The sequence below is a fragment of the Nilaparvata lugens genome, unplaced genomic scaffold, assembly GCF_014356525.2.
Source record: "Nilaparvata lugens isolate BPH unplaced genomic scaffold, ASM1435652v1 scaffold5769, whole genome shotgun sequence".
NCBI classification, from domain to species: Eukaryota; Metazoa; Arthropoda; class Insecta; order Hemiptera; family Delphacidae; genus Nilaparvata; species Nilaparvata lugens.
The window spans coordinates 1-15,295 of record NW_024091554.1 but is presented as its reverse complement, the minus strand read 5'-3'; the positions used below and the strand labels follow the sequence as shown (position 1 = coordinate 15,295).

Sequence of the window (15,295 nt, the reverse complement as noted above, 5' to 3'; positions counted from 1 at the left end):
TGCGGTATCTTACAAGTGTAGGAGCAATAGCATGGTCGTTGCGTTTCAGTTCCTGGAAAATCTGTAACTTGTATGGATGGCATTTCAAGTCCTGTACTAATATTCATCAAACACTTTAACTTTGCAACTGTAAAGATGCTGCGTGACGACGAATTGACCGATGTGGACTTATTATGACCACATCTCGAACAGCTTGGATATTGACTGGTGTAAGAATGGTTCGCGACCTGGAGGTTTCTTTCCCATTGCTGAACCAGATTCCTCGAAATTATGTATCCATACGCATACGCACGTTGCGCACCACTCCAAGCATCTATGATAACTAAATGACAAGGTTTTGTTGACATACGTTATTCAGTGGTACCAATCGCCCACGGCAACCAACACATCTTTCAAAATTTCCTTGAATCACTTTGTATAATAATGTAGTAAATAAATGCAGTGAGAATAAATTAACTAATTAAATGTAGAAAAATGAATGCAATGGCAATGAATAGGCTAATAAGTGTTAAACAAACAAAATAAATGAAATGAAAATGAATAAGCTTAAAACATGCAAAAATGAACGTAATGAAAATTAATAGGCTTAATGAATGTAACAAATAAATGTTAAGGAGATAAATGGGCGAATGATTGATAATCATAATGATTATTATTATTCTGCCTTCTAACAATACAAAACTAAAATGCAATCTTATGATTTCACTAGTATTCTATATCTACTATAGCAGCAAATCAGAAATAGAGAGTCCCACACGATGTGGGCTTAATATGCTGGTTAATATCTGTGTATAAATGCAATCTGCCGTCCTTTATGGAAAAAACAGAGATTTTATATAGATGCAGCCAGTTCAAGTTACCCTAGCTCCTAGTTTTTAAATGGAGTAATTGCTGCACTATACTTCAAAATTTTCGTACATTATTTGATTGTTGCCAATATACTTCATTTTATTTGATGTATATTTAATTTGGTATCAACTTGACACCTAATTTTCTAGTTCCAGTGATTCAAATGAAATTAGCGACTATGAATAACAATTTGGTATCAGCTTAACACTTTATTTTCTACTGAATTATTAAATTTGAATGTGTGTATACTGACCGTAAAGACAGATACAACGAGTCCAAGCGTGAGACCCCAGACGCGGGCAGTCTTGTCCTCTGAGCCCGAAATGACGAAGAGGCCATTGGGCGAGATGGCCAGACACGTGACGTTGGCCGAGTGCCCTTCCAGGGTGGCGCTCAGCTCATGGGTGTTCACCAACCACACGTTGATTAGGCTGTCCATGGCTCCTGCATTGCATCCCAAATACAAACATTACCATGAATATCGAGTGGAGTACGATATATTTCTTTGTTTTCATTTTATCTCTTTTTTAATGTTATTACACCTATATGTTAGATAGATAGATAAAGAATTTATTGTTCACTTCAAAACAATACAAAATAAGATCAAATAAAATATAATGTCATTCATTACCAATTAATACAATAGTTGAAAATAATCCAAAAATTCTTAGGTATAGCCGAAGCCGTCAGCCGGAGTTGATAGTTATTTTATCTAAATCTCATCCTTATCTTTTAATTTTTGTCAAGTTCTCTCAGTACAGTGTGAACAAGCTACACAATGTCATGCGATAGCACTCAATAAACTTGATAAAGCAGCTGGGAAGTTAACACTAATGTCAGTCACTCATAGCACAGTAATCCGTAGATGCTCAAATTCTTATGATTTTCAGTTCATTTGAGAAACCTAAATAATTATTATTATAGAGATATCAACTACCCATTGGTACAAAGTAAATTCTTCTTACTTTATCAATTAATCAACCAATATTAATATCATAATATTTAATATCATAATATGGCTCGTACTGAACTTTGTGAGTCTTTCTGAATGTTTATTTTTCAAATAAATGAATAGTTACTTGCACTGGGTTATCAAAAATAATACCAAAACAGAAATCCCATCACAAAAATTAAATACAATACTTACAGTTATATCAAGGGATAGAGAGGCAGGTCTACACAGTATTGATATCCAAAAAATTGAGAATATTAAGTTAATAGTGTTACTTCTACTATTAACTGACATCAAATTATAGAATAAGTGTAATGAATAATAATTTAAATAATAACGGAATCAACTTTTCCAAATTAATAAAGCAATAATGGTTGGAATCTAAAATAATGTAGGGAGGGAGTGAAATGTAAGATAAACACTCTATAAATTAATCTCAATTTTCAAACCACTAAATTATTTGCACTGGCTCGCTAAACTGTTCAACATATAAGTACTCATTTTATGCATTGAAAATACACTGTTAAATATGATATAGAGTATCCAAAATATATAGCTATAGGTAGCCCATACTCAATTCTAAACTTCACCGTTTCTATAGAAAATGAGTGACATTTCCACATTTTCAATATTTTTTTCATATTGCAGACATATAATAAAACATTTAAACAGTGAAAAGTACACTGATATTGTTCTAAAACAACGAAGAAATGGTTGTAGCTAGTCATTGGGATTAATATGTTGATTATTGAATGCAATATTGGTGATTTACCTGTAACAGCGGTGGTTCCATCCCTGGATATGTCGAGACAGGAGATAGAGGCGGTATGGGGTCGTTGGGCCTGGTTGGGTGGCTTGCCACTCATCTGCACTCCTAGCTCATCTATTCCAACTCCATCCTCTTTCCGAAAACTCCAGAAGGTTATCCGGTTGCCTCCTGAAAAATAAATAGTTTTAAATATTTCATACGTTGCTTACTGGTATGAATACTTTGTTTCGATCAGTGTTCACATTAAATAGCCAAGTCGCCACCTTCAGATTTCACATATTAAGATTTTTTTTCATAAAGTTGACTACTGTATTTCAATGAGCAACCCATTTGCAATTGTCAATCAATTTAAATTCTTATCATACATAATTTATTTGTAGATAAATAGCTTTGTATTGACAGCTTGGTCTATTCACTTGTGTCGTTCCTGGACACTCCATCAAGTCTCATTCTGAATAAATAAATAAAAATAGAACTGCAAATTGAATGCAATATAATAGCTTTATTATTCATAATACATAATAATATTGCCGTGATATATCTTATATGTTAGAATTCTGATAAATTCTTCGCTTGGTAAACTGCCCATCATCCCTCCCACTAGCAAACCAATAAAAAACTTGTGTATTCATGTGAAATACTGAAAGGTCAAAGTAAATAAAAGTACAGTGCACCTATTATAAATAAAAATGAAAATAGAATATTTTTGGTGGGATGAATTATTTTTATATTTTTATGAATGAATGAATGAATAAAAGCTCATAGTAATTTCAAAACATGTAAGTTGGTTTTATGGTGAAGGTAGGCCCACATGCCTGCAGTGATGAGGAAGTCGTCATTGTTGGTGACTTTGACGCCGGTGACCTTGGAATTGTGGCTGGTGCTGATAGTCCGCACCAGACATCCGCTGTGCATGTCGAACACATACACACGGCCGTCTGCCCCTCCCGCCACCGCCCGCTGGTTGTCCCCCGCCAGCCAGATTGACACCACCTGCACCAAATAAACGTTTCAATTATTCTATGGTTAAGATAAATGAATAAATTATAATCTTAAAAATGACCACAGGAATATGAAAAACTACATTTCAACTGGGGGATTTGTATAGAGAATCAGTTTTTTGGACGGATAAACACGCATCCCTTCTAGTTTTCTTCCAGAGACAAGATATTAAGTTCAAGTTATGACGCTATTTATAATAAAGAATATCGTAATAAATCATTTATAAAGGGATGCTGGTCTTAGGGAAGGGTGAAGACGCAGATCGCGTCATTGAAATTCTTAGGGGATTAAAATTATAGGGGGGGGGGGGTGGTACCCAAAGAAATGTCAGCAGAGCCTAAAATGACGAATGATGACGAGGGTTCGAAGGTGGCTTATTTATGATGGTACTAGAATTTGGGATATTTATGAGGTAGGGGCGCGTCATTGAGTTTTGAGTGGAGTCTTGACTTCTGATCCACGAGGGCATTGAATGTTGATGTTCAGTAATAGTAGACTCATTTTAGAAAATAAAATAAAACATATTGCTACCACAATTATTTTTAAACTGACTTTTGATCTAAAAATACTCCACTAGCTGCTGTGACTCACAGCTCTTGTTGTTCTCTTCTTTTTTGAGTTTCATGAATCATATTCAAATTATGAGGAATTATCGATTAATGACAAATTTATTGCAATTCACAGTTTTCTTTACAAATCATGATTCCACGCAGAACAATGATGTTCCAAGCAAGAAATCATTAAATTTGATTTTAGTTATAGAAAAACTTTAAAAAGCTGCTTATTACATGCCATATATATTTTCAATTCAATTCGTAGAGGCTCATATACTAGGCTACAATTTTTTTCTCACATTTCAGGCGATTCTTCTTCCAACTGTTCAACAAGAAAATAATAGTACTAGGAAGGAAGAGAAAGAAAAGAAATATGGAAGTGAAAAATAAGAATGAGGGAACAGCAAGGAGAAGGATACTACAAAGAAGAGGGTCCAAGTGGAAATTAAAAAAGGTGACAGAATAAGGAACACAGGAGAAAAATTGCAAGGAATCTATCCAAATTTACTTAATTTGCAGAAGCATGATCTTGATTTATGTCGGCTCCGGCTGATATATAACGATATGTATTGATACTGTTCAACAGTCGTGATGTCCCATTGACGGGTCAAATTAAATATTTAGGCTAGGTGATCTTCCCGTGAGGGACAAGAAGTCATATGAATGAATGAATTGTTACCTTGGCCTTGTGACCCCTGAGGCAATGTATCTGAGTGCCGGTGGCCAGAGTGTGCAAATAGAGTTGGTTGTCCTCACAGGCGGCCAGCAGGAACACCGAATCCGAGGAGATGGCCAGGCGACACACCGGAGAAGGCAGCGTGATTGTGTTCAGAACTGTGAACGTGTCCAGAGTCCACAGGCACACACTGCCGTCCGATGAACCTGTCATCGAGAATTTATTCATTTATTAATTCAGATACCAGCAAAAGTAAATCATATACCATGATTAAGGGAGGGTAACAAGCGAAACCCAAAACTATGTGAATATCCTTCTTTGGAATTTTAATTAATTAGAATTCGAAAACATAACTTCAACACACAATAGTTGTAAACAAAAAAGTTCTATATTTAAAAGAAAAAGCTTAAAATAAAAATATATAAATATGTTATATATATTTTTTCATTTTTAAATTAAAATTCCTTATTAGCTTCAAATTAGTTTTTTTAATTTGAAAATGGCCCTAATCAGCATAGCATTTTCCTGTAAATCCATGACGAGAATATCCTTTCATCTCTGTAGCTACTCTTTCAGAGAAGTTTTGGAAGAAGCATTTCTAAGAAAGTAAGTAAATTGATGAGCGTTATCTGGTTATGACTGAATCAGACAATCAAATGATTTTTCAGACAAACTTGATGTAAATTAGGCCTATCTAAAAATTCAGGAGGTACGCACTGCTCCGTCAGAAATCCTGGAAATTTCCTTCTGAGAGTTTCTAAGAAGAAACAATCTTGGAATAGAACAGATATTTATTTATGTAAGATACCGTACATCATGATTGGATGTGCATGAGTTTCATTTGTCTCACTTATGACGATCAAACAGCGTGACTATCTCACGTTCATAATGCGTGATGGCGACATCTTATAAAATACTAGATACCGTACATAATAAAATGAATGTGCATGTGTATGTAGATCATAAAGCGTGAATATCTTAGTAAATGGAAATTTACATTAATTAGATCTCCTGATTCCATTGCCATATTATTTGTAGCCGTATTATATTTATATGTGTGTTTGTGAGATTGTTAACATTTTAGAATAATAAGGGCTTGATAATATTGTGAATACCCCTATAAATTATGGTTTGTAGGTCCATACACAAGGTGAAATTTGTTTTAAATGGTAATGTCAAGTCAGGAATGATCTAGTAGAAAGCGTACTGACCAGAGATGAGTATGTCAGAGGCGGCAGTGACAAGCACATTGGTGACGGGGCCGCGGTGGTGGTCTATCTTGATGACGACATCCCCCGCCTTCCGCCGCCCCGTCGGCAGCAGTTGCGTCACGATGATGCGTGAGTCATCCCCGCCTGACGCTATCAGGGTGTTGTTCATTGCCGGGGTCAGGCATAGCACTGGGGCTATGTGCTCGCTGCCACAACGATAACGCAGACATTCAAAATTATGTCACTTGAAAATTAATTGTAATATTTCTTCAACCTATATTTCCTTACAAAAAAATAGACAATTTCTATATTCAAAGCTATGTATTTCAGTAACCGTCATTATAAAAAGTTATTGTTGAAATTCATGTTACTAGCATGTTTTAATCATGTAATCAAATTAAATTTATGAGAAATTGTACAATTCAAGATCCTGTCAAGTCTTACAAGTAAAAGTTGTATTAATAGCATTTTCAGCAAGTGTCGGTTTTGAAAATCATTAAGAGCATTGAGAAATTCCTCCACAACAATTATTATATTCTACATTATACAGTCATGATAGAGTATTTTTTTCCACTGAAAAATTATATTATGAGAAAAAGAGTCGACTTAATATTTTTTCACTTTAATATACAAATACATATTTTAAGCAGAAAAACATGCAATTCATCAGAAACTTCTATCTTTTTTGGCAAGTGTTTTGTTCAATTCAGTGTTGAGTGAGATCATCAACCACTTTTGAATAAGGAGAATAGGGTGCTCTTGGTACCGCACTCTCTATTCCTATGAAAGTCTGTTCTCGTAGCAAGCCTGCTCTTTGCAGACTCTACTAACTAGCAATAAAAGTAGGTACCTATTAATAATAAAATTATTGATTGTAATCATCAATGATCTTTCCAAATAATAGAAAGCTATGTAATGATTTTAAATACAGTACCTTTGATTGTGTAATATTAATTTGAATGATAATATTATACAAGTATTCGAACAGTGACAGTGAAAAATTAACGTTATTGATTATTTTGATTCAATTTTTTAGATTACTTACAATAAAAATACTCCTCCTGATTGTGAATATTTATAATACTTTATTATATAATCATTCTACAAAATGTTGTTCTTCCGACTGGAACATGGTAGACAGGCTACAATATGAGAAACCTTCTGAAAGTTGTGGTGTAACCAAGATTCAAAATAAGAATTAATTGATCTAATGTACTCGTCTACTCACTAAATTCGCAGCTTCAGCTCGAAAGTTTTCAAATCCCAGATGATGATAGATGTATCTTCACCGCCCGTCAGAAGGTATTGAGATTGTTTCGTCATTGCTATACAAAGAACTCTTCCATTGTGTCCTGGGGGAAAACATTTACAATGTTGACAAGAGTGTCTGAAAAATATACTTCGTTTTGAACTATTTTGACGACACTACAGTCTATTCTTTGAATGATAATTATAAAAAATTAGTACTCACGTGTGGAGCGCTTTCGGATGTTTTAAAATCCGATAGCGCTTCACACGTAAGTACTAGTTTTTAATAACTATTATTCAAAAATTAGACTGTAGTGCTGTCAAAAATAGTTCAAAACGAATTATTAACTTTCAGTTCGTCATAGATAGTGAAATAGATGAGTAAAAAATATAATCCTACAACAACTATTGAACCACGATAACATCAAATGTATCCTAAATTAATAACGTAACAGATGAAATTGATATGAATTTATACAATATCATCTCATACATTAATGATGATAGTCTAAATAACTAATTCAGTAATTCCATGAAATGGGCTGAAAATTCTTAAATAACCTGTGTGTGAATGCAAACTGATTTTTGAATCTCTGTCTATGCGCCTATTGAAATTTTAAAACATTAACATAGAGAATACAAAATCAAACATGATTATCAATCGATTGATAATATTACTACTTTGTTTAGAATGTGAAAGTGTTTTGTATTCTAATATGAATAGAACCCTGTGTTAAACTACCCTCTTGTCAGTGATACAATGTAGGTCTACTAAATGATGATATGATATAATAATAAATATATTATATAGTTAACACATTCAATCAACTAAGCATTCAATCACATAATCATCCAATTTGTAGTGAATTTTCCGTCATCAAATCTCATTATCTGAGAGATATAATTTTGCACGTACCAACTAATTACCTTTGAATGTAGTGACGAGAGTGTTGGACATAACATGCCAGAGCTGAGGATCTCCAGTGTGAGGCACAACCACTATATGCTGAGCTGACGGAGTCGGTTCAATCAGGTTCACTCCACCATTCACAACCACGTCTGGAATGGATACAAGAATATAAGCTTCATTTCAATGGATAGTGATGAGAATATTACTAAACATAAGTAATAAGATATTATAATTATCATCCAACTACATTTCAAGCTTTTAGGGGTTATATTTATGTTTTGAGTAGAATTTATTCGAAATAAGAATTAAAAGTACTTTGTAATTTTATAGAGTGAGGTATCTTAATTAATTTATAAGTAACAGAAATCTTAATGTATTCAAATCGATTTTCTACACCATGCAGATTATGATTGCATATTATGTGTGTGTGGTTGGATATTTATTGATTTCTGAACTTACTCTGAATCAAGAACTATTGTATTACAGTATCTTTGAATCCATATATAATTTTTCAAAGTGGCTCACTTTTAATCTGAAGAGGAAGAGGGGGCTGTAGCCAACCGGTGAGAGGGACAAGGAGAGGATCAGTGTAGCCGTCACACCAGGCCATAGCAGACAGCATCAGTCTTGCCATCAATTCGCCACTCGAATCTGCAACAAAATCATCCTATATTATTACATTTCAATTGTACTATTGAAACTATCATACTAATTGAGTATAATTTCGACTCTTTTATCACTGTAGACTATCACTATGATGATGGTTGAAACCCCTCAAAAAAGGCTAAAGCTCCTCATGAGGAGTGAAATGTGTCCAATATTGATGCTTCAAGGAATTAAGACGATTCAAATATCTACTAGGAAACCAACGACATAATTTTGACTGCAATTAGTATTGGATTTTGGTACTCTATTATTGAGGTGAGTCCTATTCAGAATTTTCTATAAAGTATAATTCACTTCAAAGTGAAGGTTGGACTACTCATTGCATAGAAATTATAAACTCTTATTATACTGTATTACTCTTATAATAGATAATTGAAGTGTTTTGAAGAAATATTAAAAAAAAGTGCAAAAGAATTTCAAATGTTGAGTACTCATCCCGACACGGGGTTTCAAATGTGTTATTTCTTTTGAAATTATTTTTGTTTTTTGAATATTATTTTTGCTTCTCATGAGAGCAAAGAACGTTTGATCTATTTTTATTCGGTAAATTCAATACAATGAGTTCTCAAAACATTACCGACTTATATTAAATTGCAAATTTATTAAAAAAATATTACTATATTGGAACCGGGCCTAAGTTGATAAAATAGAAATATCTATACAGAACAGTCCCTATGGCATGGAAACATCATTCTAATAAAGAGAATTCCAGAATGAAGATAGAAGTATTACTGTATATTATGAATTGATAGTATTGCTGGTATTGGAATTTCCATACTCTGCAGAAACTATATATTTTCTTACATAATAGAAGCACTCGCATAAGATTCACGAAACACTAACTTTCGAGATTCATCAACATAGTTCTGAATACCCAGCATACATTTTTATAAACGTAACACCTTTGATTTAGCTTCTCTCAGATTCATTGATTATACTCTTATTCCTTGATTGATTACAACATTATCCCTCATCATTGAACAAAAAATTATTTGGATTGGTAATCGTAGAGAAAATTCATTCAGAAAAAGCATATTTTTAGGAAAAAATGTTTCTTTGATTTCCGCTTGATTTGTTCCAATTAAATATACATACAACAAAACAGAAATGATGTTGACCTGCACAGATCGGAGCCAGCAGATGAGTTGTGCGCCAAACTGCAGGGTGTCACGTGTTAGGACGTCACTGGACTTGCGCACAGTGTAGTAGACCAACTCCAACCCCTGTCGAGCAGGTAGCAGCGCACGTGTTCCAGGATGGAGCGCAGGTAGCTGACTGACACTGTACGCACGGCCGCACAGCAAAAGTCAAAGTTGCACATTGTCAGCTGCTTCAAACGACTACTGTCACCTAAAAACCAAGTAAGAATTGAGATTCGAGCAAGAAAAAGCATCTTCGATCTAACAATCCATTGTTAAGTAAAGTAATCTATTGTTACAGGAGCGTAGTAAGTTATGATACACCAATTACAATGACAGAAAAGTTTGATCAATGGGTCATAAATATGATTGGTTCTGTCAGGTTAACGATTCTGAAGAACACTCTTAGCCAAGCACGTTTTGGTTGCCTAGCAACCGATAGTATGACCAATCCTAAATGTAAAATCCTACTGCAGTAGTCAACAATCGTATTTGGCTCTTCATAATCTTTGTACATGCTTGCTTCAGAAAATTTCAAGTATCAGAGGTGACAAAGAAGGTCTAAAGGATGGGAGGTTCAAAGGGTCAAGAATTCGGGGAATGATTCAGAGGCTGATTTGCAAGAGAGGAGGATTAGCACTTCTCAAGTCCTTGCAAATAAATCCTTTGCAAAATGTTATTATAGGAAGGGACCGATGAGCAGTGGATAGTGATTTTTATTTTCTCATATCACTTATACTGTAATTGAATGGATTGGGAGAGGAAAACATTAATAACTTTGAGATATTACCGGTACTCTCCAAATACCGGCTTAAAAATGAGATATGCTACAAGCTACACAGTAAGAGGAGGGAACTGAAATTAATTGCAAAGAATATAGGTTAAATAAAATTAATAGAGTTTGAACTTTCGGCACCATGTGATGAATTTGGAATATTACCTGAATTTGAGCAGATGAATCCAAGATTCTTCAACATGACTGAGACTGTAGGTGACATCGTTGGCTGCAATGACGATTGGAAGGGAGTTTGCTGCTTCTTCGTGAGACTGTACTGGAAAAAATAATACAATCAACGTTCTTCATACGAGATTAGAATTTCAACTAGTGGATCAAATTCACTTGTTGACTGTAATTAATTCTTCAATTTTTTTTAGTTCCTCGATGGCTTCATTATTTCATTGTATTAGAATCAAAGAGCAAAATCAAAAAAGAGATTTCATATTCCAATTACCGTACCTAGGCTACTGCCATGAAATTCATGTACAGCATAAGAGGCTTCTCAATTATATAGGTATTGGGCTTTTTTATTGATTATCTCATTCCAATATCAAGAATCAGCCAAATCAAGGAGAACTGATCAGCCCAGAAGATTTCTTCGCAGGAAATGTATTTCTTCTCTCTTCGAAATGTATTTTTAAATAGCCAACAATCATCTATACTAACACCATTTTTAAAATCTATATGAACTTAGATTAACTCAGATAAAGCTTTTAATTTTTTGAAAAATACATAATTATACCATTCTAATATTTACAATTTCTTCATTCATTAGTAACTGCAACCTGTTTATAAAGTTAGATACTAGAATGACAACTTGCAGACTATATTAATTGTGAAAGATATGAATATTATTTACTGACATAATATATTACTCATTTTTAACAGCCAGCAATAAATTCCATGCGACCTAAAGCATTTTCCAGTCAGTGAGTAAATATTGTAGGTCTATATTTTTTACAATAACTAATACAGTCTGAAAGTCATGATTCCAGTGTCAAAAACTTAAATCATAATTCATTTCGATGAGTACTGTAGCCTATAATAATAAAAAGTATATATGATGTTATAATAATGTAGATATACAAATTATCTAGAGTGTAAATAAAGTTTTCTCCTGAGGGGAATGTTTAATGAACATGTAAAATTATAATAGTTATTTGTATACCGGTCCGTATGTAGAATGAAAATAAAATTTTTTTCTCCCTGAGGAAAGTTTGATTCTACTTAGGAATAAATAGTTATTTGTATATCTAGAGTGAAAAGTACGACTTTTCTCTCCTGAGGGAAAAAGTTGAAGCCAAGGCGAAGCCGAGGGCAACAATTTTCCTGAGGGAGGAAAAAGTATTTTTCGCTCGTGATGTACACAATATTTTTCCTCCATCTAATTTTTTTATAGAAACTGCAAAATTAAGTCATTCTAATAACTAGTATTGGTGACAATGGTTCCTAACAACATAACCTAAAAACTAAAACCTAAAAACCGGTCGTCTGATAGGCACTGCTGATTGCGCTATCATCGGCCAAAGTTGTAACACTCATATAAGCTGAGCTACCAAAAATGGCTGACTCAGATGGCTGACGCGGTTCAGATTTGAATTGCAGAATGCAGATCAAAATATTTGTTGGCTGGTATTTTGAATAGAATAAAATATTTCAAAAATTGTATAAATTTTTATCGTCTACCAATATTAAGCGAATATAATATCATACAAAATATATTCATGAGTTGATCAAATTCTGGTTGTGGTATGAATTCAGTTGAATCAATGACAGACACCCTATTTACGCTTTCTCATCTGAGCTTAGACCTTCTAAATTACCATGTAAGTTTTTTAAATAGAGATGCTTCCCATGTTATTTAGATGGAGTCACTTTTACTCCCTAGGGAGTTTCTGTTTTTACTACCTAGAGCGAAAAAGTGACACTGTAGTATTATGGTTCAGGGAGTAAAGTAAGTATTTAGACAGTAGGTGGAGGAAAAAACATTTTCACTTGTGATGTGACACACAACATTTGGTGTAATCGCACGTCCAGTGCCAACCTCACCTTTCATCAAATTTTTGGTTGGGATTGATTTAGTATGTTATTTGAACCCAAAATCACAAGAAATAAACGGCGCTCACTATGTTTTTAAAATAAACAAAGTTCAAGTTGCACAATTTTACATGCATGTAACCTATTAGAGGCAGCCATTTTGATTATCGAATATCAAATCAAATTATTGAAAGGCGAACCGAACCGAACCGAACCGAACCAACCGAACCGAACCGAACCGAACCGAACCGAACCGAACCGAACCGAACCGAACCGAACCGAACCGAACCGAACCGAACGAACCGAACCGAACCGAACGAACGAACCGAACCGAACCGAACCGAACCGAACCGAACGACCGAACCGAACCGAACCGAACCGAACCAACCGAACCGAACCGAACCGAACCGAACGAACCGAACCGAACCGAACCGAACCGAACCGAACCGAACCGAACCGAACCGAACGAACCGAACGAACCGAACGAACCGAACCGAACGAACCGAACGAACCGAACCGAACCGAACCGAACCGAACCGAACCGAACCGAACGAACCGAACCGAACCGAACCGAACCGAACCGAACCGAACCGAACCGAACCGAACCTAACCGAACCGAACGAACCGAACCGAACCGAACTAACCGAACCGAACCGAACCGAACCGAACCGAACGAACCGAACCGAACGAACCGAACCTAACCGAACCTAACCTAACCGAACCGAACCGAACCGAACGAACCGAACCGACCGAACCGAACCGAAACCGAACCGAACCGACCGAACCGAACCGAACCGAACCGAACCGAACCGAACGAACCGAACCGAACCGAACCGAACCGAACCGAACCGAACCGAACCGAACTAACCGAACCGAACCGAAACCGAACCGAACCGAACCGAACGAACCGAACCTAACCGAACCGAACGAACGAACCGAACCTAACCTAACCTAACCGAACCTAACCTAACCTAACCAACCTAACCTAACCTAACCGAACCGAACCTAACCGAACCTAACCGAACCGAACCGAACCGAACCTAACCTAACCGAACCTAACCGAACCGAACCTAACCTAACCTAACCTAACCTAACCTACCTACCTAACCTAACCTAACCTAACCTAACCTAACTAACCTAACCTAACCAACCTAACCTAACCTACCTAACCTAACCTACCTAACCTAACTAACCTACCTAACCTAACCTAACTAACCTAACCTAACCGAACCTAACCGAACCTAACCTAACCTAACCTAACTAACCTAACCTACCTAACCTAACCTAACCTAACCTAACTAACCTAACCTAACCTACCTACCTAACCTAACCTACCTAACCTAACCTAACCTAACCTAACTAACCTAACCTAACCTAACCTAACCTACTAACCTAACCTAACCTAACCTAACCTAACCTAACCTAACCTAACCTAACCAACCTAACTAACCTAACCTAACCTAACCTAACCTAACTAACCTAACCTAACCTAACCTAACCTAACCTAACCTAACCTAACCTAACCTAACCTAACCTAACCTAACCTAACCTACCTAACCAACCTAACCTAACTAACCGAACCTAACCTAACCTAACCTAACCTAACCTAACCTAACCTAAAACCTAACCTAACCTAACCTACCTAACCTACCTAACCTACCCTAACCTAACCTACCTACCTACCTAACCTAACCTAACCTAACCTACCTAACCTAACCTAACCTAACCACCTAACCTAACCTAACCTAACCTAACCTAAACCTAACTAACCTAACCTACCCTAACCTAACCTACTTAACTAACCTAACCTAACCTAACCTAACCTAACCTAACCTACTAACCTAACCTAACCTAACCTAACCTACACCTAACCTAACCTAACCTAACCTAACCTAACCTAACCTAACCTAACTAACCTAACCTAACACCTAACCTAACCTAACCTACCTAACCTAACCTAACCTAACCTAACCTACCTAACCTAACCTAACCTACCCTAACCTAACCTAACCTAACCTAACCTAACCTAACCTAACCTAACCTAACCTAACCTAACCTAACCTAACCTAACCTAACCTAACCTAACCTAACCTAACCTAACCTAACCTAACCTAACCTAACCTAACCTAACCTAACCTAACCTAAACCTAACCTAACCTAACCTTACCCACCTACCTAACCTAACCTAACTAACCTAACCTAACCTACCTAACCTAACCTAACCTAACTAACCTAACTAACCTAACCTAACTAACCTAAACCTAACCTAACTAACCTAACCTAACCTAACTAACCTAACCTAACCTAACCTAACTAACTAACCTAACCTAAACCTAACCTACCTACCTACCTAACCTACCTACCTAACCTAACCTAACCTCACCTAACCTAACCTAACCTAACCTACCCTAACCTAACCTACCTAACTAACCTAACCTAACTAACCTAACTAACCTAACCTAAACCTAACTAACCTACCTAACCCTAACCTAACCTAACCTAAC

General features: G+C 35.7%; 1 protein-coding gene across 1 annotated transcript; it reads right to left on the bottom strand.

Moving 5' to 3' along the window:
- Positions 1-1,102: 1,102 nt before the first annotated feature.
- On the bottom strand, positions 1,103-11,028 carry LOC120356097 (uncharacterized WD repeat-containing protein alr3466-like; the record flags this gene model as incomplete). The annotated part of the gene is made up of 10 exons (XM_039444915.1): positions 1,103-1,293; positions 2,574-2,738; positions 3,386-3,563; positions 4,806-5,008; positions 6,014-6,219; positions 7,242-7,365; positions 8,189-8,320; positions 8,697-8,838; positions 10,033-10,187; positions 10,917-11,028. Coding segments are annotated over 10 exons (1,608 nt in total), but the record flags the coding sequence as incomplete, so codon positions are not given.
- Between the last annotated feature and the right edge of the window lie 4,267 nt (positions 11,029-15,295).